Genomic DNA, 27,675 nt, shown 5'->3' on the forward strand with positions numbered 1-27,675 from the left:
ACACTGAGGGTATAAACATAAAGCCAATTACACAATATGCAAATATATTGTATCACATCTGGATTGCATATGCTCAGCATCTTCTCCTTAGAGAAATCTTTTGCAAAAGTTACTAGCAATTAGCAGAAATATAACTATGGTGACAGATACGATTTAGCTACCAGAAAAAGGAAAAAAACATCCTCTTCCATCAAATCTTATATATATATATATATATATATATGCACATATACATACATAGCAATAGAAAAAGATTTATGTTGCCAAAGGTTGCTAAAGCATAAACACAACTGCTGTATATAACATTCTTCCATCCTGATCCAGCTGATTTTCAAATTTGAGCAGAACAGCCCACTAACTGCTGCAGCTGTAGTTACCTTTCCATGTCTTGCACTGTCTTGATGTAAGAAACAGGCTGGAGAAACATTCAGGCTATGTATGTTAAGCAATGATAGTGCCAGAAAAGCCCATGAGCACAACTTGGTTAAGTTCTGTAACAAATTACAAGATATCATCAAGTAAATATTACTTACTGCTAAGACTGCCTTTTTTTTTTTTTTTTTTTTTTTTTTTTTTTCCTGAGACTAGTTCCCTACATAAAAGGACAATTAGAACTTAGGGCTTTTTTAGATCACATAGGTGATCAACATGAAAAAGCGTGTTTCAGAAAAAAAACACTTAGACCAGATCATTCAAAGGGTCATGCTTATTTTGCTGAAGTAAGAAAAAGAGCATTACACTAACAACAACATTCTAATTATCTAAATTTTTAAAATATTTAAGCTGTTTTGGCATCTGAGCCACTTAGTTTTTCTTTCCCACTTGACACTATCTACATAAACTGCATTCTCCCCGGCCACCATGCATGATTATCTGCTTCCTAAAACAATCATTTTCATGTGTTGCCAATGACTAACAATCTTACAATTCAGTAAAATCTCTCCCCCTTAGGAATTTTATGTGTGTGAAGTTGCTATATAGAATATACAAATTTGTTTTTTCCCCATTGCCTGTCAGAGACTTCGCAGAATATGTCTGGAGTCTCAAGGGGTCCACAGAGCCCAAGTTAAAAGCAACCATCCTAAAAAGTTGGATTTTGCTTTTTTTTCCACTGTTGTGATAGAACTCAGTAATAAGCACTGAATGCCCTTGGACCCATTAATTAGGATGTTATTTTTTTAACAAATAAAAATATTTCTTCATATGTAATGAAGAATACAAGGAAACTGGGTAAATTAATATGCATGCACTCAGTACTTTTGCTCATTACATTTATCCTTCCATCTTGTAAATACTTAGGCATATGAACAGTGGTATGTCTGTGAGCTCCATGATTCAATTTGCTGAGATCACATGTATAAATGTTTGTCAGATCAAGGCCTAAACTGTCAGTAAAGTGCTTAATTTGCATAATTTGAATTGAGGAGAGTAGCAGTGGCAGTACCTGGCAGATTAAATATAAAGATAGACCCACAAGGGAAAAAGTCTTTTTTTTTTTTTTTTTTCCAAAATATTTGAAGCCATGAGCAATCTAGTATGTTTCAAATTGAAAACATTCATTTTTTACAGGATTTTTATGAACCTTAGGAATGAAAATTAATTTGGACAAGTTGAAAGAGAGACTCAACTCCATGACTAACATGGGAATTACCCTAATCCTCTCTTCAACTTAATCATGGAATTTTAACAAGGTTTTTCTGGAAGCCCTTGAGATCTCCTAGGTTGAACATTAACTTATGTCCGTTATTTTTATACTACTTAAAACACACTCATAAATGCAATCTGTGGCTGAGTTATGAGATAAACCCTTTGAGTTCTAAATCATTTGTTTAAATCTTGGACAGAAATTGCCACCATTTGCTGGCTTTTGCATGATATATGTGAAAAGGGCTGATGAGCCCATGTAGTAGCAGTTCTAACTCTGAATCTCCAGCTATGCCTACTTAATGCTCTAGATTATTGGGGGTGGGGGGAAATTTAAAAAAAAAAAAAAAAAAAAAAAATCTGTTCTCTTGGGCTTATGCTACAGATGAATAGCACAAGCCCTGAGGAATCATCCATGTCTGGAAGCAATGCACAAGCTTCTCCTCTGCTCTGCTCTCACAAACATATGCCTCTCACCCATAAAGAGATGCGGTGTGGAGATTATACCCCAAAAGATATAACCCACCCCTGCTCTGTTAGTTTCTCTTTATCACAGTACCCAGAACTGGTATGAGCTGGAGGAAACTTTTGGTTACGACTGTGTAAATGAGGGAAGCCAACTGCGTGATAGAAACTTGTTCAGGGCTAAAAGATTCAGTAAAATGATGTTGGCAAGAGCAATTTTTCTGCCAGGGTTACTGTTTCTGCTAAGTAAATTTAAAGGCAGCAGCAGAACCGTAAGAAGCATCAGCCAGAGCTCAGATCTGGTAACCTTCCAGATATACTGCAGAGCCTTTTATTTTTTCAGGCCTTTAGGGATGGATGGGTTGAGGGATATGAGGGGCCGGGCTCATTTAGATGATAGGTAATTACTCTCATTGGACAGTTGGTTTATGGAGTTGTTTATATTGTGTGCTTTGCATTTTGTAGGACACTTGTAAGAGTGAATCAGTGCTCAAATACAGTCATTAGTAAATTTAATATTGTACCTACCTACCAGAAAATACAAACAGGGATCTGTTACTCAGGGAAAGTCACCGTTTCATCAGCAGACCCAAGCTAAAGAGACCGAACACATGCTCCCTCAGGTGCAAACCCGGGAAAGCCCTCATTGTAAGCCGCTATAAACATCAGCTGTGCCCTTCTCGCTTTTTTTCCCTCAGTCCAGGCTAAATTTGAATCCCGACGTTCCTTCCCTCATTTCATTGATCTTCTCAACTGTTGGCTTCGGTAAAATCTCATGGGCTACAACTTTAAAAAGGGCGCGGGGGGGGGAGCTGCTTTCCTAGTTGCTGCTGCCTTTCCTCGGCTGAGTCTCATTTGGATTTTAACGCTTGCAGGTGGCTCCCGCTTCGACTGGGACCGGCCCTGCCCAGCCTGGGCGCGCATCTCCCCCGCCGCTTCGGGCCTTTCCTCCCTCTCCCCTGACTTGGGTAAACAGCTGCACCCCAGCTCGCAAGTGACCGGTATTTTCGATTTCGAAGCTAATGGAATCGGCATCGTGCGGGCGTGTACTTACCCCGCCTTTCCCCGAGCAAATATAAAAGCAAAGCCGCTGTTTCCTTCCAAAGCATGAGCACGGCGTTTTGCGTTATCCTCTAAAGCGGGGGAGGGGGGGGGGGGAGAGACAAGGTATTAAACTGGGAGTATTTTTCTTGCAAGTTCAAGTGTAAAATAAGATGCTTTAAAATAAATAATGCACCATTTGGAATCGCCGCTTCATGAGATCGTCTAGGGGCCAATGCCTACAAATCCTCCCCTTATTATGTCCCAGGATGGGAGCTCTGATGCATGGACACAAAACAACTTTGCTCGGTGACCTGTGGGCGAGAGAAAATCCTTGCTAGCTCTGCAAATGACCCAGCACTGATACTTGCTTCTCTAACTGTTCGCTCAGCAGCACTCCCCAGTCCCGTTATGCACGCTGACATTTTTGAACCCACGGACTGCAGCCCCGGCCAAGCTTCTGAAATCATCTGCTGATAGAATTCAGCAGGTAGTTGCGAAAAAAAAAAAAAAAAACAAAACACCAACAAAAAAACAACCAAACAAACAAACAAACAAAAAAAACCCACAACAAAACAAAGAAACGTAGGGAAAGGGGGTAAAAAGTAAAAGGAAAAAACAAAACAACCCTAACCCGCTACACAGTAACAGTTGAGCGAAACTTGCGGAGCCGCCAGCAGCCGGGGGTCCGGGCAGGGGCGTCCCACCGCCCCCGGGCCGGGCACCACCGGCGCCCCCGCAGCTTCTCCCCGCATCGACCGTCCCCTGAACCAGCACGGCGGGGACGGGTCCTTCCCTCCCCAACAACTTCTCCCCTCGCCCCCCCAAACAACTGCAGCACAGCGAGTTGGTGGGTTGGAATTTATTCCCTTCCCCCCCCCCCCCCCCCCAGCTGATGGCGTTGCAGGGTGAATCGGCGTTAGTGCCTGCCCCAGCGCCGGCTCTCTGGGGGCCGAGGAGGGGTAGCGGTCCCCGCCGCTCGCCGTGCCGTTCCCATTGGCCGTGCGGCCGACAGGGAGCGACGGGAGGCGGAGGGGGAGCTGCCAGCAGCAGGCAGGCACCGGGCGAGCGCGTATACACACACACACACACGCACGGCAGGCAGAGGCTGCTGGGGTATTGTTATCGTTGTGCTTCAGCGGAGGGTTTTGCCTGCAGGGGGAGGGGTGGAGGGAGGAGAAGAAAGAGGGAGAGAGAAAGTGCGAGGCGAGCATGCAGCAGGGCTGGGGCCGGAGCGGCGGCGGTGCTGGCGCGCCCGGGCTGAGGCGCTGAGGGGAGCCGCCTGCCCGAGCTCGCCGGGGGGCACCGGCGGGAGGAGCGAGGCGGGCACGATCCGGGCGTGGGGAAGGCAGCCAGCCGAGGGGAGCCGCCGCACCGGCCTCGCAGCAGCAGCAGCGACTACTTCTTTCTTATCTCCCAGCCTTTTGTTCGCCCATCCTCCTCCTCCTCCTCCTCTTCCCTGCCCACCCTCTGCACCGCGGAGGGGGCTCGGCAGAGAGAAAAGCCTGACCCAGAGCTGAGTTTCACCCATCCTCCGCCCCTCTGTCTGTCTGTCTCTTTCTCTCTCTCTCTCTCTCTCTCTCTCTCCCCGTCTCTCTCTTCCCCCGCTGCATCGCTGCCCATGAGCTAGAGCGGCAGCCGGCAGCCAGCGCCGCGGCAGCCGGCTCCGGCAGGCGGGGGCAGACGCCGTCCGCAAGCCCCCCGGCAGCTGCCGCTGCCCGACCCTCCCCGCTGCTCCCCTCGCCCCGCTCCGCGGGCTCCGGCTGCTCTCCGGGACTGCTGGGGGCCGCCCTGCCGCCGCCCCTCCTCGCCTCCATGTGCCGGGTAGCGGGAGCGCCGCCGCGGATCCTGCCGCCGCTGGCGCTGATGCTGCTGGCGGCCCTGCAGCAGGTAAGCACCGCCGGCGGGGAGCGGGGCCGGGCTGCGTCTCTTTGTTCCCCTGCGGGCGGCGGTGCCCGGGGGAAGGCGGGAGACCCGGGGGGGGGGGGGGGAGGCTTCGCCGCTGAGGTGGGAGTATCGGGGAGCGGGGGGTAGGGGAAGGCCGCTCGCGGGGAGCCACCTGCTCGGGGGCAGCCCCGCCGCCGCGCTCCGAGGAGAGGGGAGCGTGTGCCCGGGGCGGGGGGGGGGGGGGTTCCCCCGGAGCGTGAGGGGTGGCGGCGGCGCTGCCGAGGGAACGCGGTTCCCCCCCCCCCCCCTTCGCTCCTGGGAGAGCAGGTGCCGTGGGAGGGAGGGCTGTCCGGTATCCGCTCGGCCGGCAGCAGACCGGGACCTCGGCCCTGCGGTGAGCGCGGGGGACAAAGTACCGGAGTTGGAGGGACGGAACGGGCATCACCCCCTCCGCCCCGCCTGGGGAAGGGGGGGCAGCCCCAGCGCCCCTCCTCAGGCCCCTGCGGGCCGCGCCTCGGCCACCCCCGGATCCCGTGCCCGCTAATGCCTTCCCGGGAAGAATTTAATCAGCCTCCGCCTGGGCGCCGGGCTTCCCCACCCCCTGCCGTTAACGGGAATTTCCACTGGGACGGGCTCGGGCTCCGAAGTGTTTAATTTATTATTATCGAAGTCCTGCTGTTGCATCCCTCGGGCGGGCTCCCCGCTCGCCCCGAGCGGCGGGGTCCCGGGCAGGCACCGCCGGCCGGGGTGCCCCGGGGTGGGGGGGGTGTCTCTCCGTGGAGAAAGTAGGGGGTCTGCGGGCCGGCGCCCGTGCGAGGGGGGACCTCGGGGGCGAGATGGGACTGACCGGACTCTGGGGGGGGTGGTGGTGTAGTACGGGTACGACAAAATGGATCCCGGTTGGGGCAGCGAGGGCAGCGCCTGCGGGGCGGTGGTTGGGCTGGGTTACCCCCCTCCTCCGGCGGCGCGGGGCGTCCGGAGCGAACGCGGAGCCCGGGAAAGGGGCGGGGGGGGGGGGGGAACCCCGAACGGAGGAGGCTGGGGGTGGGTGGGGAAGGTGGCGGTGGGTTCCCCCCGCGCTTTGTGCTCGCTGAGCCCGTATCCTGCGCGGCGCCGGGGGTGGAGAGGGCGGCAAGTCTGAGGGCCAGATGGCGCAGATCATCGCCTCTTAATAGTATTTACGGTTGGGGCATTTCTGGCGGGCCGGGGGAGCGGGTTGAGGCGAGGCCGGCGGCGGGGCCGGGGCGGCTGCAGCGGCTGGCGCAGGGCGGGGGGGGGGGGCGGCCACTGTCCATGGTGCAGCGCCCCCGGTGCCCCCGCCCGCCCCGCCGCCGCCGCAGCGGGGGCCGGAGCGCCCCGCTCCTCCTCTATTTCCCCGCTGTCGCCGGCACCGCCGTTCCTTCGCGGCGCGCCCGGGAGGTTGAGTCCTTCCAACCCCCCCCGCGGCTTCTGAGCGACTCGCAGCGGGCGAGCGAGGTGCTGAAACGCTGCTCCGCGCCGGGCGGGGATTTTTCCCTCGGGGCTTAAGGGGGGACACGGGGCTGGCTGGCGTGACACGGGAGTGTCCGGCTGGGCATGAGCGCCTTCCGCGTGGAAGCAGCCACCCTGTCCGCAAACTTGTGATGTGCCGCTTACAGGCTGTTGTGGTGTTGTGTTGATTTTTTTTTTTTTTTTTTATTTGTTGGCTTGTTTTTTGTATCGGTTGATTTTTGATTTAGTTTTTTTCTTTTCTATTTTCTTTTTCATTTTTCTTCTCTAAATGCTAATAGCAGATCTGTACGTGCAGCTTTTATTATTATTATTATTCTTCTTTGCAAGTCCGTATGTGCTATTTATTGCATGTGCTTTCAGTTCTGTTTAGTCTTCCCATCTCAATAAATCTTTAACGCACAAATTCTGCAGTAAGCTTTTATTCCAGCCTTTTTTCTACCCAAGGCAGGTTTGAAATTAAAGCACAAGCTATGAATTAAAGACAGGAACTAGTTGTATTGCTTTTATGTATCACTCAGTGTCACTGGCATGTTACGGTTGGGGAATCCAATTTCCCCCTTGTTTGGGTATCCATTAAATCAGGTTAAGGTTGATTTTTAATAGTGTGTAACAAAATTGGAACTTGGGTATGAAATCAGATTTATAGACCTATGTCTGTACAACACTTTCATTTAAAAAGCGCCTTTTTTTTTTTTTCCCTACTTCTTTCATGCATACCGCAAAGAACCCTCACAAGCTAGATGCAGTGCTAACTTTCTTTTTTCTCCTGTCATCAAACCTTCTACTTTTGGTTTGTAGAAGTTTATCTGTATCAGGTTCTTCTGAAATGCTGAACCTTTCTACTTTAGCTTTTCCTCTCTGCAACACAAGAGCTATCTACTGTTATTTTCTAGAGTTATTGATCACTTCGTTATTCATCAGTGATGTAGAAAAGCTGTCACTGTGGAATTACTTGAGATCGTAACTGAGAGCAGGTTTTAAGGCAGATCTGCAGGTGCTGTTTATGTTCAGGAAGTAGGGCTTTAGATTTTCGGTAATATGGAACATGTATGGGACATAAGAGAATGAAAACTGCACTTTATTTTGCTGGTTAACTGATCAGTATGAGTCTGGAAGTATTACGCGAAAAAACCTGACAGGAGAGAAGATAAAAAGCGAGGCTTGCTTTTCTGGACAAAACAACAGATCCAGTTTTTAGAATTGGGATAACAACGGGATTGAAGAAGCAATGGGAAAGTTAGCATGAGTTTACAGGAACGAAGCTACTGTTAGTTAGAAATCAACTGAAAGGGGAATAGAAATTAAGTTCTCAAAAAGGGAATACATTTTTTGAATGTATAAGGTGATTGGATCTCTCAGTGGATGATGTATGTTTCAGAAACAAGTAAACAAGAAAGCAGTTTTGGAGCCTTTGTGCCTAGGTGACTGTTCTGAATTCGAATTACAATGACAGAGGATGTAAGTAATTACCCTCTGCAGGCTGTTCTGATCTTGTTCCAGGTTTTAGCAAATGTATCCAGGTGATAAAGCTACCACCCTAAATGACACTCCTGTTAAGCTCCCTCTGCTGAGAATCCGGCAATGGCATTTCTTGCCAGCTGCACCCCACTCGTAATCACCCCCAGCAGCAGTTGCTGGCAGAATTGGGGTGAGGCATATTAACGCTGTTCTGTGCAGAAGTGGCAGTGAGATCTCCTATTGTGGCTGCATCTTCGTCTTTTATAACACACCTGTGTCTTAGTTTATTATTATTATTTTTTTTAATCAGTCTTTTAAGTAATATAGTAAATATGTGATTGTATAAGCACAAAAATAAGTTTCAGGATGTCTCTCTCTTAACAAATCAGACTCCAACATCGTTACCTCCTTTCAAAGTGGACTGAATATATTTTATGATGCTTTTCATAAGCCCCAGAACAGGAAAGTTGTGCGAATGGCTCAGCCTTTTTGGATGTAGATCTTTCTGTACTGGTTTTGCTTTGTCTTCAAAGAATCTATCTGAAAAGTTAAATGTAGCAGGATATTGCAGCAGAGAGCTCTCTAATCCTTGTCTGTCTGGTCTAGGTGATAGTGATACCACCGGCACATCCTCACAATTCAGATAATTGCAGAACAGAGGAAAAAAGAAGTATCTCTTTGGATATTAAACTGGATATATTATTTTAAAATTTATTTTGTGAAAAAAACTTTATTGTTTTTCAACTGCTTTTTACATCCTACAGGACAGATAAGGTCACTTAAGTCAGCAGTGAATTTTTGGAATTGAAATCATTGGCTGACAAAACAGGAGATAATTTTGTGTATTAAACAAGTTCTCATCTGAGCAGATACTGTAGCAAGCTCAGAAATAAACTGCTGATGTAACAGAAGATATATATTCTCTTGTATGGTCAATTTATGTCTTTTTAATAAATATTATGTGTTTTCTATAAAGCTTCCTACTGCTCTCTTGCTTCCTGGATAGTACTGCTACCTAGACATGCAACTTAATATGCTAGAAAGGTGAATGTATAGGTTTTTATGATATCTGTTTATAAAATATTGCCTGAAATGGTAATATTTTTGAACTACATCTAGTTGAGAATGTGTAATTCAAAAAATTCCCATTTATCATTTTTCTTTCTGCTCCCAGAAATTGGAGGAACTCCCAGAAACATCACTGAAGAGCCCCATCATGTCCCATCTTAATTGGTTTCAGTGATTCTTTTATGTCAGTAATTTCCTTTATTAGTTTGTTTAATAATGGAACACTGTAAGAAGATAACTTAGTTGTGACAGAAGTGCATGTGTATATTTAAACATAGTGTGAGGAAGTTACGAGTAAAGTTATTTTTACTCAATAAAGACAGTCTTGCATAAGGGACTTCTTGTCATGTGGTAAGGAGCAGGAATTGTTGAATGGCTTTTCTTGCCCAAGAGGAACATTTATCAGTTAAACTCTTTCTGTCTTTCACAGATTTTGTAAATTCTTTCGTAGGTTAAAAAAAAAAAAAAGTTTAGAAAACTTGCAGTAGTTTCAGTAGTTCACCAGCACTCCCACTAGGATGAGAATTTTATTTATTTCACACAGCATACACATGCAAAACACAGGTCTATCCCCCAAGGGCTGTGCAACTTCGAATGTTCCCTGGTGTTTTTATTTTAAATTGCTTTCTGTTACAAAGCATAGGAGGAATCTATAGTGTCCTTCCTGAATAGCCTGTGTGCTTCCACTAACCCTGTGGCACTAGTTGTGCATAGGACGCAATGAGACATGTCAGGGGTGGAGAGTGATGAAAACAAAAGGAATACTTAGCATCTTTTGCAATATCAGTGATAATTACGATAGCACTTCTCCTCACCTACCACTGAACCCGAGACTCACTGGTTAGCTGAGTTAGTACTGGCATACGTAGAGGTGAGTCTTGAGAGGAAAAAAGGTGGTGTACGTTATTGCAGGATGAGTTTAGGGCGGATTTTTATTTTGCTAAAGCATGGTTGTAGTTTGTGAGTGATCTGAGGGGGACCTTTTTCACCTGGGTGTTAGGCTGTGCTGGCATTCACCTTGAGAGGTATATAACCCAGTCAGCATGATTCATCATTTGATTTGATCCTGCAGTTCTCACTGAAAGATTGTGGGAGCTCTGTCTGAATAAAGTGGGGAAATTAGGCTTTCTATTTTTAAATGGCTTATGAAAACATATATGGGATCAGCAGCTTCCAAGATGCAAGGTATATCGCTGCCAAATCTTTTTCAATGTTTCACTTAAACTATTTGGTTTTAGTCAGTATTCGTGTATTTAATTAAATATCATGTTTCCAAAAGGCGCGTTTATCCTCTCCTCTAGGCACTCCTTGACATATTTAAAAAATATATTTTTATCAACAGACTCCTCTAGGGACTCCTCCATTCCTTATAATTAGCATATAATTATCACCCAGCAGCTGAAGACATAGTTAAAATTTTGTGATCCCCCAAAAGAGTTCTTCCAGATAGGCCTTGCAAGGCCTTTCCCGAAGGTCGGGGAAACACAGCATCCTCCTCTACCCATTAGCAGCAGTTTTCATGGTCAGAGGTGTTCAACTTGAGCAATACAATGGCTATTATCACATCAGAAAGAAGTAGTTTCCTCTCTTAGAGAAATGAAAGTATATAGTTAAACATAGAGCTGATTTGGGTGTGTTTTATATTTAAAAAAAAGAGACAGAAATTCCATTTGGTTTTGTTATTGAAGTTGAAATGTTAAGGCGTCCTTCTCTGATAGGATCTGTGGGTTGCCTGGAGAACCACATGGCTTGGAAGATGCAGCACTCTGTGTTCTCCTAGTTGAGGACAGGGAAAGGTCCAAACCGGGTTATGGCTTTGTGCTACGTGGGATATATCAAATAAATGTTTCCACATTTAATAGAAGAAATTAACATTGCCTCTCAGTTGGGGTTAACAGAATAGGCTACGAAAACAGTTTGTAAGCCTATAGTAACCTGTGGTAACCAGTGGTGGTTTAAGGCAACTCATTTTAAGATGACAGCATAAAAGTTGTGAATCCTGTTGTTTTGGGAAAGTGGATGAGAGCTTTAAGTGTTGGCTTAAGAGGCTGGTTTTCCTGATCTAAAGTCTCCTGGTTCATAAAGTAGAACGGTAATTAGAAATGAAGGTGCCGTAATGAAAGCCCTTTCTGCTGTAACAGAATGACCTCTGGGAGGACATGTCCTGGCAGCCACTTTGGCAGCTTTTGGCTTTCAGAACAATTTGAATGAAAGACACTTTCTTTTTCTCCAGTTGCAATCTACCATTGAAAACACATTGTACTTTACTACATTTGCTGGAGTACTGAGTACTGTGAGGGTATAAAGTGTTGCAACTCTTATTTGCAGCACGTCAGAGATTAAGGAGGAGTTGTTGAATGTTTTCAAATTTAGCATCGGAAGCATTTCAGAGATGTGTCTATCATCCTTCAGAGTATCTTTCATATGCCTTATGGTAGTAAGTAGATGCTTATCATAAAATAAGACCAACCTTGTATGGCATATCCCACCATCAGATGATGTACATACACAAAACTAAAAATGGTTAGAACAATCCCTAGGGTTACCCAAGTTGTGAATGAGTATTGGGTACCATCTTGGCCTTACCATTAGTGAAGAAACACCTAGTCTTTTAACACAGTCACAAATGTTTCTGTGATCTGTACTTAAGTTGACTATTACTGTCATAATTGCAAAGTAATGTTGGTTATTAAGGAGGGAGAACTTAAATACCCTGTTCATGCTCTGTCATACATATAATTATGTCAGACATTGTTTTGAGCTTTGCGCAGTAATGTCCTGTGAATTGTCTGGACTTGGCAGCTAGCAGCTGTACTATGTCCAGTTATAACTGTATAGTATGATATTTTCTCTGATGCAGAGCCCTCCATTTCTCATTTTACTATCTAGGCTTATTTTCCTATAGCAGTAAGTTACATTGAGTATAAAAGAAAGCAGTCTTTCAAAACTAACTTCCCTTGTGCTTTCGTACAATCAATATTAAGAAATCTAATGTTGTAGTACATGCCGATGCAAACAGCGGCAAAGCGGAGACTTTGATATTTTAGATTAAAAGCTACTAGTTAACTCCAGTGGTGTAGGGCATATGCAGAGAGAAGATCATCCCTGTTTGAAATCTGTGTTTGAGAGCCCAATTCTGCAAATTTAGGATGCGTGTTGTGATACAAAATTACTTCTACAGTCATGTGATGAGCTTGCATTTTTAAATAGATGCTTCTTTACAGAATTGCATTCCAAATATGGTTATTTTTTAGAAAGTATGGAAATTGGAAAGAGTTATTAGTCCAGAACTGTCAACAGTAGTGAAGCAATCCTGTCTGTCCTTATTCTTGTTTTAATTGGCATTCTTCTCACAAGTGTGAGGCCTATATTGTTGGAAGACTCCTACTGATGGTGTGTAGAAAAAGATGTAAACACGAGTCCTTTAGAACTATGAAGTTGAGACTGTTAACAGGTTGTCGTTCATTTGGTTGGTTGTTTTTTTTTTTTTTTTAAATTGAGATGGAATACAGCCTTGAAAATAAACCACAATTTTCTAGATACTCTGATATCTAGGTATGAAACTAAAGTAACTGAGGAGCAGGGTATGAAAACTGCAGGCTTAACTGCCATAAGTATATCGAAACGGCCAATTCTTTTAATTGATTGAACAATAACATGACAGAAGACTTCTAATTTACATCACGTTGCTTCATAATTGCAGTTTGCCTACTGCATTTAATCTGAGATCTACAGTACTTTTATACGCGTGATCTGACACCATGTTTGACTAGATGTTAGCTCTCTAGCATCTGGAGATAGTAATGTTTGTTACTCATTTTGCACTTAAAAATTACTAAATAAGCCATAAAGGATGAGGAAAGCAGAATAGTTTTTTGGTAGCAACCCTATTTTGCTTTAGCAAAGTATGTTAGTACTAGAGAATTTTCCAAGTGCAGAGCTTGTTCAAAGCTTTGTAACTCCATTAAATAGGTTTTATATGGGTACAAGCTAAGGTAATTGCTTTCCATGTTAAAAGAGTTTTTAAAGCAGTATCCTTTTGTAGATGAATGTACAAGTAATATTATGTTTGAAATAGTTTTGGGAATTGTACTAATTGCACAAAATCCTGTAAATTACAATAATGTGCCCCATAATCTTCACTAGCTTTCCCCTTTTGCCCCAGATAAGGGGATAAAAATACTTCAGCATCCTCTTTTGCTTAGAGTTAAAATGGTTTAAGTCTTGCAGTGCTCTTAGTCTGAACTTTTTATGACCCAGTGTGTCTGAAGCTACAACTTCTACTTAATTCAAAACGCTTAACATAGGGCGATTAAGAATTGCTGAAAATTTGAATTCTTCCTTCCCTTGTGTTTTTATGCTCAAACAATCTTTACAAAGGGCTGTTTTTGGAGAGCAGAGTACAGTCTTTTGTTTCCAGATAAAATTGATGGCTGCAAATGAAAGAATAAAGAAGGCTCTCTATTCATGTCCCCTAGCCTTTGTTTCAGTGGGCATTGTTTCAGTTTATAAGAGCTGTTTAGTACATATAGATTGCTGGAAAGGCTGAAAGATTCCCAGGCGCATCAGTGTAGGCTTGTTCAAAATCCTACTATCTCCTCAGCTGCCCACTCAGGACCTTTTTGTTTCAAGGAAACCATGAAAGGCTATATTTTTTTTTTTTTTTCCTTCTCAATCACATTTGCTTTGAGGTCACCTTTTGTACAGTAGTATAAACAAGTCTTACTATTTCAAATTGTGGAAATGTTATCAAACCTGTGATTTAGTCTCTGAAGCTGAGGAAACTGGCAGTTGGGATGTAATTATTTTTGATTTACCATCTTTTTATCTTAAAAAGCATGTAAATGGACTGTTGGAGCTTAGCTACAGATCCAAGTTCCAGCTTTGCAGGTAACGTGGTCCCCTGGCAGCTTAAGCTCTTGCTTTGTGTTGGCTTTCTCTTTAGAGTCCTCATATAAACATTTTAAAGTATGTAAGTAATTGTAGATGAGATACCTGTGTAGTCCTTAATTCACAGTTAAACCCACGCCACAGTTTAAGTTAACTGGACACTTGATAATTACAAGTTCTCTTCCCTGAGTGCATACCTAGACATAGTGAGTTAAACTGGAGCTACTAAATTTTTATTTTAATTTTTTCTTTTCCTCGACAGTGTCAGTGTTGAGCTGCTTAGGACTGTGTTGGTGTAAGTTCAGTGCAGTATGTTGTGGCTCCCTCCTTGTGTTAGCGATAAAGTTATTCTCATAGGGGCTGGCATGCTGAGCTTGGCCACGACTGTCAGTGGAGATCTCGATTACACTGCTGCCCGACCCCTTTTCCCTGAGGAAACCCTTGTGGTTTGAGATGCTCCTATCCCACCTCCTCTCTAATGCTCTCTTTCGCTGAGGTTACTACGGTAAACAGTTATAACACCATCAGCTCCTTTCTCCACCCCTTTTTTTCTTTTTTCTGTAGGGCTTTCTTTGCCAAGTGTATGTAGAGGTGCTTACATGGCCTTGAGTAGGTCTGCTTGATGGAAGCCCATCTGGGGAAGTAAAAAGGAAAAATCTAATTTAAGTCTTCATCAGATTTAGGTATGATATAGCAGTACAGTTGCTCGTGCTGTCAAAGACCATATACTACATCTGGGCATGCACATTGATGGGCCTTTACTTGGCATGTAGGTGTGTTTGGGATTGTGCAAGGGCTCTTGCAATTTCTAGGATGTATCTGAGCCCAGGCTGACATGGGAGCTGGCCTCTGCCTTGTGCAGCGTGAAAGGGATTTTGCCATGTATGGTGACTTCGCCACGTGTAAGCTGGGCTGCTGTTTTGTGCAGCACTAAAAGACAAAAAGGATCCACTGAAAAGAAATCTTAGTTCTTTGCCACAGAAAATTGCATGTTTTGTTTTTCAAGTAGGCAACAAACTTTTCTGGAAACTAGCTTAGGCATCAGAAGTATCTTCTGAACATGGAACACTAAAGAAGAAACAAGTTTCCAAATACTGTATTATATTTCTTAATAAAAAGGCATTTATGAAATTCTTTAAGTACATGATTTGAGGGGAAACTTTCTTAACAAGTGAGAGAACAAACAGTTTCAGTGGATCCGCTCTTCCCTTTTGCAAATTTAATAATGAGCTGCTCTCCTTTTAACTTAACATCCTTTTGAAATAGAAGGAGATTGCATTGAAAACATTTGGCTTTATATGGTATCTGTTTGAATGCTAACGCAAATATAAGTTCTGCTAAGTTACTGCAAATGTAGCATTTTATCTTAGTTTACTTATTCTGGTGCAGCCTCACATAGAAATGCACTAAATAAAGCATTTTAAATCAAGAGGTTGAGGTCTTTGTCAAGTAATCCGCCAATGAAAAAGTTGCCGATGGGTTTTGCGCAACATTTATTTCCAGAGGAAGGAATGTTTTTGTTCCCTCTATAATTCCCCTTCAGTCTCGATGGCTGGTTTAGTGGAAATGCTCAGTTGTATGAAGAATCAAGATTGTGTATTATTTAGATTTTACCAGACAAGTGGGATTTGTTCCTTCCATTCCAGTTACCAGAAAGATTAACCCTTTGCCCTCACAGTCCTAATTGCAGCCGTTCAGAAACAGAGATGCTGCTTGTACAAGACAGTGGCAAAGTCGAGTGTGTGCCAACTGGAATGTTTCTCTGGTGAATGAGGGTGGTGAGAATTACATAAATTTTGTCTTGCTTTTCAGGCACCAATAAAAGCAACCTGTGAAGATATGTCATGCAAGACTGGATTTCCTGAAGATGTTCACAGTGCAGTGGTGTCAAGGAGTGTACATGGAGGACAGCCTCTTCTCAATGGTATGGTTAGAAAAGATGTTCTGATTTTTTTTTTTTTATTTCCTCTAGTTGTAATCATAAATCACTCTGGAACATTTTCATCCTTAAATAGGGCACAAACTCTTGCAGGGAAGAACATCAGCTGCTCTGTGATTATTTTTTGATTACTGTCATAGGACTTGGAAAATCTGTTGGCATCAGTGGTAGCGCATGCACCTCTGTTGACCATAATTTGAAAAATACTGAGCGTTGTGAACCTCCCTGTGATTGTCCACTAGTTCTCTGTCTCAGCACAGCATTCACACTGGTGTTTCTCGTTACCACTGATGACAGGCATGCCGTCAGTCTGTACTTAGAGCCCACGTGGGAATGATGAGGAGGTAAAGAAAACTTCCCTTCTGCTTTACATCTCCCACAGAAGTACTGCACTTAGAGCCAGTCCTAGTGCTCACATTAATGCAGAGGTAGGTCCCTCACGGCTTTTTCCCGGCAGCCTGAGGGAGGGGAGAGACACCTACAGAAGGGAAGACCCGGGGGAGCGCGGCTGCGGGTGAGCCCTCGGTCGGTGGCCGCGGCGCTGCGGGCGAGGAGCCGTGCCAGGAGAGGCAGGACGGTGTCTGGTGGAGGGTGCTCTGCGCTCTCGCCTTGGCACCTACCTGCGTCTGAGTGGCACGGTGCCCGGGCTGAGGAAGGCCCGCGGCGTGCTCGGCCAGCGCAGGCCCCTGCCTCCGCCGGGGATGCGCTGCGGCCGGTACGGCTGCCCGCGGGTCATCCAGGCGGGGAATTTGGTTCGCTGCTCTTCCTGTGTCTCTGTTTCTCAGGGGTAAGAGTAGTCATTGTAGGACAGGGGCACACGCTCTGAATCTTTCCAAGTTTTCCCGACCAGTCGGGTTTCAGTGTACAAGTTTGTGGAAAGAGAACATTTTAAAAAAACGTGCATTAATTTTGCTGTTTTCTGAACTGCTAACATAATCATTTTTTTTTTTTTTTTCCCCATCTAATTTGGAAATTGTGGAACTAAGGACATCAATTTTAGACTGTTTCAAATTTATCTTAAAGAAGGACTAATGTAATTTGTTGTTTCTTTCACATATAAGTATGGTTACACAGATCAAGACATTTAAATGAAAAAAATTTTAATGAGCCTGCAAAACAATTGAAGTGAAAGCTGTAGTCTTGATTTTACATGCTGTATTTAGCAGTCTCTCCTTAATTATATTTTACAGACCTGTTTTTAAAAGTATAATGGAAACTTGAATGCAGGATGAATTGATTAGCTTTAGTGTATTTAAACTTGAGTTATTAAAGCTTTTTCTGCTCATTTTCAAGGAAGTATGTTCTACTACCACAGACTTTTATTAAAGGATGGCTTAGAAATTCATGTATTAAAGTAAATGTTCTGCCAATTGAGAAAATAATAAAGAGGAAGGAGCGCTTTCCTACCATATGGGAGTTAATAGATGACACTACTATAGCCTCCTGCAGTAACCATTGGCACTGAGAATTCTTTTGGTAGGTGATGAACAAACCTGGAGAGAGGGACAGAGAGCACAGCAGGCAAGTGCTTTCCAAAGGTGCTACCTTGAAACCACCAATTGTTTGTTACTGGTTAATTATAATGCTGCCAGTTCATCTTAAAATGGAGACTGCACAAGTCTTGAGATCTACCCTGTCCGGTGAAAGTTCTATTCACTCTTCATGGAATTGAGACCCTTTCTGCAATTTCTCCCTCTTTTTTTTTTCCCACCAGCTAGGAACCACAGCGGACGGCCCACTAATTCTCTGTTGGAATTACCCTTGCAAATCTCGTGATAATGACTGACCAGCCTTAACTGAGTCTGAACGAGTAACATAGCATGGCAGACTGACTTCCTTTCTCATTACTCATCACATTCAAACAGTCCCTTCCCTTGCTTCTCAGGAGTGAGTGAAGTATAACTGTTGGGTTTGTCCTTGAATGGTATTAAGACGCATAGCATTTTAGGGAAGTAGGAATTGGAAAAACTGTATGAGGCATACAGTGTGTATCACGTCATATCAGCTGGTTGAAAAATGACCCGGGGGAGTTTTATTCCTACCACCGTTCCCTTAGCTGCATTACTGCAGTGGAAATTCAGACATGCTTAAAAGCATATAATTTGCTGGTTACACATAAACATACGGTCCGTCATTGCATAGCTTTGACTTATATTTCATTACACTGTCATTTGGAAATACTGTTGTTGTCAAAAGCCTGTTTTCTGGTTATTAAACTGGATTCAGATGACGCTGCAAGTTAAGTATAGTTGCGTGACATTTGCTTCTTAGGGATATGGGCCTGAATCTGATCTTGGTTGCCTTGCCTAACTGCATGCTTACACTAGTATGAATTCAGAAGTGAGACATGTAACTGTAGGTTTTCTGTATGGTTTAGAAGTCAAAGCTTTACTTCGGTGTTGTGCATTGATACCACAAGCACAGAGGCTTTATGGTCGTCTTGGCTAGCTGCAGAATAATTTGAACCTGACTTGATACTTTCTTAACAAGTTAATTCTTAAAATACTGATCAAGAAAATGACCTGTGTTTATTATCTGTCGTGTTCATTTGCTTTTATATTGCACAGTGGGGGACAAGCCTCTCTTGAGGACTTCAGTGTTCACCTTACCAAAACTTAAATAAAATTAAAGCTATCATATGACCTGTTGATCTGTGTCTTTCAGTTGTTACAGTAACATAGGATATCTGTTTTTTAAAGTATTACTGTATGAAATCTTTACCTTAGAGTATAGGGCAGGGTTCCACTACATGATACTGTATGTTTTCTGGAGAGGCTTCTCTTTATTTCTCTATTCAGGTGGTCCTTGTTTTTGAGGGAGGGTTGGACTTGTTCCTTTTGCATTTAAAAAAAAAAAAAAAAGTCTTTATAATTGATAATGGCTTTATTCATTCATGTTGCTAGGATAGTATGTCAGCATCTACTAATTTTTCGTTCTGTGCATGATGGCACAAGAGGCCACTACATGTTCAGTTGGTTTCCATGTATTAGGTTATCAAAATGTGTGAAAAATTGGTGGAGCAATATATTCAGAAGAACATAAATTGGAAAAGGGAACCCCCCACCCATTTATTAATGTGGGTAGAGGAAAATAAAAAGATAGCTGCCCTTGGTTTCAGGATGAGGAAACGGGCAATCCCTTGTAGGGAAAAGATGCAGTTAGTTGGGAAGTCACATCAAAAGAGGTTGGAAACTACTGCTTTAGTATGTCGTGACTAAGCTGTGTAGGAGGGAGCCGTGTCCTGTAGCCGCCTTCGGGCATGGTGTCACAGGTGTCCCCTGGTACAGGCTTCTCTGGTCATAGCCTTGGAGACTCTTCAAAACTGGTGTCTTCCACTTGTTCTTGCATGAAGTCTGGCAAGTCTCACTTGAAGATGCAGTAAGCTCAGGTCACTTGATACATGTAAGCTAAGTACTATAGGTCTAGTTTTGAATTTATTTATAATGTTTTACATGTTGTTCCACTTGGTACTAGTTACTTCAGTGAAATTACGGTGGTTTTTACAAATGAAGTAGGTGAGCTCCGGACTACTACCTTAATTTCTGTAAAGGGATGAAAAAGAAAGTAATACTTTATGAAACAAAAGAAACTTTATGCACCTCTAAAATGTGTCATAATAATAAAACAGTGTAGTTTTTTGGGCTGCCAGTTCTCTTAGAATTTATTATGCATTGTAGTAGTTCAGGACTTAATTGTTCCAGCATTTAAAAAGAGAAAATAAATTCTATGCAAATAACTCAGCAGCCATTACTTAGTGGGAGTAGATACCTAACACAAATTTACAGGCACAGTACTTAAAACTTGTTCCTGTAAATAGAATGTGATTACTGTTTGGAGGAGCATACATAAGATACTGTATTTGGAGAATAAGAGATTAAAGAGGGAGTTCCTTTTAATATATTAAATGCCCTTGCTTGCACTGGTTTTATCACAGCTTTGTAGTTCATCCAGGAGAAAGTATGTGTGGCAGTTTGATATGTATGTCCAGCCTGTTTATCTAATCTTTGTTCTATATCCTGCAAATTTTCAGATACAAATAATGCATTTCTTCTAAAATCATACACCTAGGAAGGTTACTTGAATGGTTATTTGAAATATCATATCTTAGAGATTCTTATTCTGATAATTTATTTTGCCAGTTTCTTACCTTTCAAAGACTTTAACAGTTTGTCCTGTTACTAAATGCATGATTTTAGTTTTCTGTTAAGCAACTTAATTGTCTAGACAATATTCTTCAATGTATCCTTCAAGCGTTGTGTAGCTATAAAATATTTCCAAGCTCTTTGAGCTCTTTGCACAGTGATAAAGTGTTTTGGTGTTGATCACCGAGATAAGTGGTGATTATGGATGAGTAACAGGGCAGTTTCATAAGCCAATTAAGCCAGAGCAAGCTGACAGCGTTGCCAAGAGAGGCAGGCTTACACCTTCTCTCCTCTTCGAGCCCGGTACCAAGTGCTCATGAAACCATAAAATGAGTGGGGTTAACCATTTTATCTGGGGTAGACTCTCACTCCTACTCCTTTAGGTTTTTGCTGAAAGATCTTGCATGCTTAAACAGAGCCATGGTGTCCCTGCTGCCTTTTCTCTTCTAGCAGTGAAATGCTTAGAAAATAATGTCTATTTTGATGTGTTTAAATTGAGCGACAACTTTATTTTTGCATTCCCACTGACTTCTTTTGTAGTTTACCATTGAAAATAGCAGTTGGTCTGAAACAGTCCAGAAGCGCATTGCTGGGATCGTGGTACTCTGAAATTGCCTGGCATTTAAAAGTAACTAATGCTTTTTTCATAACGTGGAAGGTTACATGGGTGCTGTCTGTCCCAGGTGAAGCCACTTGACTTTTTTGGCTGCTAGTGGGGTTTTATCATTCTGTGTATAAAAATACCCATCATCAGTTAAGAATAAAATTCCTTTTAAAAAAGTCATCATGCTTAAAACTGAAGTCAGCAGCATGTCTTTTATCTTTTAAGGCTTACGTCTCATTCATTTCTTATAAACAACTTTTATACAATTGTATTCTTACTGTGGTAATATGCACTGGTGGCTTTGATATTCCAGTGCACATTAAAAGTAGAGTTAGAGAAAGTATTTTTAGCAGAAACATATTTTCCAAGAGGGGAATTACTCTTTCCCCACAAAAAAAAAATTTGGACTTTTTTCTTTTTCCATGAAAAAAAAAAAAAAAAAAAAAAGAATGGCAACCACTTCATTTGAAGTCTCCTTGCCTTAAGCAAGAAGACAAGTTGACAAGTTCCTTCCAGGCAGGCAGCCAAAGAATCTCAGATGGATGGGGTCCCTCTATGAGCTGCTGGCAAGCTGAGGAAAAAGTGTTTCAATTCTTCCCAAATGTATTGTTTTCTGAAATTCTATTCCTGAACCCTTCTCCCCTGCTCTCTCCCCTTCCCCCCCTCCCCAAAAAAAGGAAAAAAACCTAACCATCCTTTCCATTATTCTTTTAAGCCACTGTGCTTAATAATTAGTAGGGTTTTTGCCCTATTACATGTGAAGCAGAGTAAATTTTAATGCTGTTACTTGGTGATGCTGTGTTTTGTTGATTCACTTTGTTACAGGTGCATTCCAATTCTCAGTCTCTTGCCTTTTTAATCCTTTTCCTCTTATTTTCTCAAACATATTTCCTGTTTTATAATTTTTCTGTACCCCACAGCATCCTAAATTCTCCTGTGTCACTATTGAGCTTACTATCCTGGATTGGAAGAGCTGCTTTTGTTTGCTCTAACTACACTAGCACAGTGCCTGTTTTATGATGCCTGTTGTCTATTCAAGTACCAAGTTCTTAATGTATTCTCAGATACTTGTCCCCTGAAAATCAGAGCTTTCTTTTGCTGAAGCAAGAGATTGCTTTTCTTGAGATGTGGTTTCCTTACTCCCTTTCCCCCACTCCTTAGTTAAACATAGAGTATAACCTAGAGTATACATAACGTATGTTCACCTTACCGAACAGTAGTAAAATATCTATTTGAAAGGTGACTTCAATGACTCCTTCTTTCTTACTTTACAGAAATGACAGTTCTACATCTGATTTGTACTTGATATCTGATTTTACTCTTTAGTGTTAACCTACTGATTAATGTTGTTGTTTTCTCATTGCAAGCTTGTATGTATAACATATATATATATATATTTTATATATATATATATATATAAAACAGAGAATAAAGTAAATGATGAAATTCTGTGATGTTTTGGATGTGTGTAAAGGACAAACATTTCAGAAACGTAACTCCATTATCCCTCGGTGGACCCTAAAGCTGCTATGGTTATATTTGAATCAATTTGTATATCCAGTATCAAAGGATTAATCACTTGAGTTCTAGATAAGACATCATTATTCTAAAAGAAACTTAAAACATGTACTAAACAAAAAGTTTTATGGAATATTTGGATTAGATGTGGAAATATATTTTGTAGTTTAAAAAAATCCTAAATGTGCTATTATCATAGAGTAGCATGGGTTGGAAGGGACCTTTAAAGGTCATCTAGTCCACTCCCTCTGCAGTGAGCAGGGCCATCTTCAATGAGATCAGGTTGCTCAAAGCCCCGTCCAACCTGACCTTGAATATTTCCAGGGATGGGGCATCAACCACCTCTCTGGGCAACCTGTCCCAGTGTTTTATCACCTTCATCATAAAAGATTTCTTCCTTATAGCTAGTCTAAATCTACCCTCTTTTAGTTTAGAACCTTTACCCCTTCTCCTGTTGCAACAGGCCCTACTAAAAAGTTTATCCCCAGCTTTCTTACAGGCCATCTTTAAGTACTGAAAGGCTGCAACAAGGTCTTCCTGGAGCCATCTCTTCTCCAGGCCAAACAACCCCAACTCTCTCAGCCTTTCTTCGTAGATGTGTTCCATCCCTCTGATCGATTTTGTGACCCCCCCTGTAGACCTGATCTAACAGGTCCATGTTTTTCCTGTACTGAGGACTCCACCCTGTATTGATATCAGGGGTACCCTGACCCATGTGGAGGACCTTGCACCTGGCCTTGATGAATCTCATGAGGTTCACATGGGCCTGCTTCTTGAGCTTATCCAGGTCCCTCTGGATGGCATTTCATTCCTCTGGCACGTACTGCTGTTGTCTGCAAACTTGCTGAGGGTGCACTCGATCCCACTGTATGTCATGATGAAGATATTAAACAGTATTGGTCCCAATACGGACCCCTGAGGGACACCATTTGTCACTGATCTCTATCTGGACATTGAGCCATTGACCACTACCCTCTGGATGTGACTATCCAGCCAGTTCCTCATCCACCAAACAGTCCACCCATTAAACCCATACTTCTTCAATTTAGGAAGAAGGATGTTCCGGGGAACCTTAGAGAAGTCCAGGTAAATGACATCTTTAGCTCTTCTCTTGTCCGCTGATGCAGTCACCCCATCAAAGAAGGCTACTATGTTGGTCAAGCAAGACGTGCCCTTGGCAAAGCCATGCTGGCTGATTCTTATCACCTCCCTGTCCTCTATGTGCCTCAGCATGGCTTCTAGAAGGATCTGTTCCATGACCTTCTGGGGCACAGAGGTATGGTTGACAGGTTGATAGTTCCCATGATTCTCCCTTCTACCCTTTTAAAAAATGGGTGCAGTGTTTCCCCTTTTCCAGTCACCAGAGACTTCACCTGACTGCCATGACTTTTCAGATATGGAGAGTTGCTTGACAACTACATCAGCCAATTACTTCAGGACTCTGGGATGCATCTTGTTAGGTTCCATGGATTTATGTATTTTCTTTTTCTTCAGATGGTCATGAACCTGATCTTCTCTTACAGTGGGAGGGACTTTGCTCCCCCAGACCCCATCTTGCAGTCCCATCCACTCAAGAGGTGTGGGAAGAGAGGTTGCCAGTGAAGACTGAGGCGTAAAAGTTGCTGAGTACCTCAGCCTTCTTATCTGTTGTTACCGGTTTACCAGTCTTGTTCATTAGGGCAGATGCACTTTCTTTGACCTTCCTTATCTGGCTGATATATCTGTAGAAGTCCTTCCTGTGCTTTGCATTCCTTGCCAAGTTCAGCTCCATCTGCACCTTGGCCTTCTTGACCCTGTACCTACACAACTGTGCATCATCCCTATAGTCTTCCCAGGATACCTGTCACTGCTTCCACTGCCTGTGCATTTTCTTCTTGTTCTTTAGTTTGACCAACAGGTCTTGACTCATCCATGCTGGTCTCTTTCCTTCCTGTCCTGATTTCTTACCCCTGGCGATTGAGAGCTCTTGTGCTCAATGGAAAGGGTTCTTAAAGATCTGCCAGCTCTGTTCTGCTCCCTTGGCCCTGAGAACAGTTTCCCAGGGGGTCCTATCAACTAACATCTTGTACCTCTGGAAGTTTGCTTTCCTAAAATTCAGGGTCTTGACTTTACTCTTTGTCAGACCCATATCCCTCAGGACTGTGATCTCCACCAGTGCTTGATTGCTGCAGCCCAGGCTGCCTTCAATCTTGACGTCACGGATTAGCTCCCTTGTATTGGTGACCATCAGGACCATCACATCCCCTCTGGTAGGGCTGTCTATTACTTGGCTTAAGAAGTTATCCTCATTGCATTCTGGGAGTCTCTTGGATTGCCTACATCTCACTGTGCTACTTTTCCAGCAGATGTTTGGGGTGGTTGAAGTGAGGGCAATGGAGTAAGAAGGCTTCATCAGTAGGCTCCCCGTGATGAGGTGATCTGGAGTAGACACCAGCCACAAGGTTCCCTTTGTTGCCTCAGTCTCTAATTCTTATCCATAAGCTTTCAACCTGCTCATGTCTATTCTTCAGAGACAGCTCTTCACACTCTACCCATTTCTTGACATAGAAGACAATCCCTCCCCGCCTCCTTCCTTGCTTGTCCCTTCAACACAGCCTGTAGCCATCGATAGCCACGCTCCAGTCATGGGATTCGTCCCACCAAGTTTCAGTAATGGCAACTAGGTCATAACTTTCTAGCATCATGGTGGTTTCCAACTGTCCCTGTTTGTCACCCATGCTGCATGCATCGGTGTAGAGGCACTTAAGCTGGGCTGTCCACTTTTTCAGAAAATAAATTTGACTCATTCTTATTTCCTGAAAAAAGGAGTGCTGCTTCTATTTCCAGTGTAGACTCTTACATCTTGAGAAAGAGAAAAATACAGAGAAATTATAGAAATCTTGAATGGTTGCAGTGTTGTGGGATGTGTAAATTACTATCTTAGTTAATTAGTCCATCTCTGATAGTAATTTCTGTTTATGGTGCATTTACTTGGAATGCACTGAATTAATTAGTACTTATTCCCTTTTCCTATATTCAGCTGGTTACTTCTGAGGTTCTAAAACCTAGTGTCCCTTCTGTGTGCAGAAATATGAATTATGAGAGACGAGTTGTCAGCTGCTCCGGAAAGCTCTGGGCATGGTTCAGTGGGGGGATGGCAAAGGAGATATTTGTTTCTGCCTCTGAAGCCGGGTCTAGCTTTATACTGTTTCCAACATCATTTAGTGTAGCCTTAGATGAGTTTTAAACTATGCCATCTGGCCTTGATTCCCGAGGGGCCATTATTTCTCCTGGAATCACTATAGTTAGAGCCTTCTCCAAGGCTGACCTGTGCTCTAGGGGAGGTGGTGAGGAATGGCTGTAGCAAAGCTGTGCAGAAAGCCTCCCCAGCAGACAAAGGTGCCCTTAGGTATGGGAGATTTATTTAGTGATAGAAGAAAAGTTGCTGTTGCTTGCAACAGCTGCGTTAAAAAAAAAATAAAATTCTTTATGTGGGTAGATCAGTATATGGAATATATGGAGCAAAACCTCAGGTGAGGCCATCTGTGTTAGCATAACGTGAGACACATGGTATGTATAATTAGGCATTCAAATTCTCGCTTAAGACTATAATATGTCTTTTGTTGACTTTCTAACAATCTGGAAGAGAAATCTACTAGAGCATCCTATTGAACTGATACTATAGGAAAATGCCCTTTATTGCAGAACATATTACCATACTAAATAGAGATAAATTCCAGTAGTATTTAAACACTTAATGACTACAGTAAATCAAATACTACTGTGATGAAGAATTGAATGTCAATCAACAAATCCAAATACAGTTTGAACTGCTCTGATATTGGTTGAATTCAGTGGGGCGGATTCATCGGTCTTGGTTGAACTTGTGACATTTAACATGGGGGAATTTTTTCATCTGGAAATTATAACTTTTGGAAGAGTTCCCTTCTGAACTTTCAGGACATCCTAGGCATCAGAGTCTGCTGAACTGAGGAGACAGAAGGAACGTGCAAGGGAACAGTGTCAGATTTTGGATGGAATGGAAACGACTAGAGCTGTTACTACCTTGTAATTAAGCTGCAGAAGGAGTAACTGGCCTTTGGTACCCGTTATATCTTTCCAATTTAACACAACACAGATGGCTTTCTCATCTTCTCCATATAGCCCAGCTAGATGATTTGTCCTCCAGAGGGCAAGCTGAATAATGTTGGGGAGATGAGCGGGGAGAAACTCTGGAGTGGAGAACGGGGCTGAGGCTGGGGAAGGGATGGAAGCAGAAGAATCTGAGTGACAAAGGATGCCGGAATGGGTGGAGAAATAGAGGCCCTGATGTAGTTCAAGGGGGAAAGGAAAGCCCAGGTTCTCTGCAACTGTAGAAAGAACAGAGGAACTTGGCATTGGTTTCTCACCTTGATTATAGATGTGCAGTTTAAGTGCATGTGAAAATAGCAGTCCTAAGTTAGGAGAGGATATACCAAAAATGCCGCTTTCTTTCCTTGAGTTATAAATACATCACAGTGATGAGGCTGCAGGATGAATGAGTTAGAGCTGACACAAAACTATCCCTGCTTGCTTTGTTGAGAAGGGGGGTCTGTCTGTTAGGGGTGATGAGAGGAAAGGAGGTCATAGCTGAATGAGACTCCACTGTGTTAGATTCGGTTAGGCTTTTTTTTGTGTATGCGTTTGTTTTTTCCCTTTTCTCCCTGCAGTGCAACCAGGAGATTTCTTCCTGCTGTTTTAATTTTTTTCCAGGATTGGGCACCTGAGGATCAGCTCCCTGCCCAGCCCTTGCTGCCTGCTGCACCCCAGCCCCATCCAGGCTCAGTGTCGAACTGCGCCTGCGGTTCTTAGCTGGGTTGCAGATGACAGCGAGCAATCCCATTAACCCGCCAGCCCGGCTGCAGATAATCCTGGAGAACCAGGGCACCCAGTGCTGCCTGCGGCTGCCGTCCCTCGCTTGGCTGCAGTCCCTGCCTGCTGGTGAGCACTGATGTTCCAGGCAGAGGAGCAGCACAGCACTGCTCAGGTGTATCTCCTCCTCTGAGCTGCCCACAGAGCTTCAGAAACTGGCCCGTTTTGAATTTTTCCTCTTCCCTTTTACTGTCCACTGCGTTTTGGCAGACCCATGGGCAGTGGCAGATATGATGATCTTGTCTGCTCGCCTGCTGGAGCAAACTCTTTTGTGCACTGTGCTGCCTTTTAAGAAGTAGATTTTATTTGGTTTTGAAAGTTAATGGCACATGCCTCTCAGGTTGTAGAGAAGAGGAATTATTTAAGACCCTCTGTGAGTTCCAGTTTAACATTCTCTTAAATAGGAAAGTTACGAATCCCTAAAAGCATAATTTGTAACATAAAAGCTATCAAAATAGCGGTGCAATCTGTTAAAGTGTTTAAAAATTTGATTCTCTGCAGTTTAAAATGTGAAATAAATGTACACTAATTGTTTTGAATGGAGATGAAGATGGTGTTTGAAGCCAGTCTTTAAAGGAATTAGTGAGATAGCACTGCAGTTAATGGTGGAGCACTATTTTTCTGTAATGTGCTCAGCA

General features: G+C 43.3%; 1 protein-coding gene and 1 long non-coding RNA gene across 2 annotated transcripts in view; one reads left to right on the plus strand and one right to left on the minus strand.

Moving 5' to 3' along the window:
- Positions 1–418: 418 nt before the first annotated feature.
- Positions 419–3,516, minus strand: LOC122153944. Its single transcript, XR_006165802.1, has 3 exons — positions 3,347–3,516; positions 3,164–3,242; positions 419–491 (listed from the first exon to the last, which is right to left on the minus strand). It is a non-coding gene; the product is annotated as an uncharacterized LOC122153944 (long non-coding RNA).
- A 710-nt stretch (positions 3,517–4,226) lies between these two features.
- LOC122153924 (cadherin-2-like) overlaps positions 4,227–27,675 on the plus strand; it is a 110,026-nt gene continuing 86,577 nt past the window's right edge. Inside the window, 2 exon segments of the mRNA XM_042797857.1 lie at positions 4,227–5,040; positions 15,757–15,868. Of these exon segments, the coding sequence (XP_042653791.1) occupies positions 4,966–5,040; positions 15,757–15,868 (187 nt within the window). The 5' untranslated portion in view covers positions 4,227–4,965.

This window comes from Tyto alba, unplaced genomic scaffold (genome assembly GCF_018691265.1).
Source record: "Tyto alba isolate M040663 unplaced genomic scaffold, T.alba_DEE_v4.0 Super-Scaffold_27, whole genome shotgun sequence".
Lineage (NCBI taxonomy): Eukaryota > Metazoa > Chordata > Aves > Strigiformes > Tytonidae > Tyto > Tyto alba.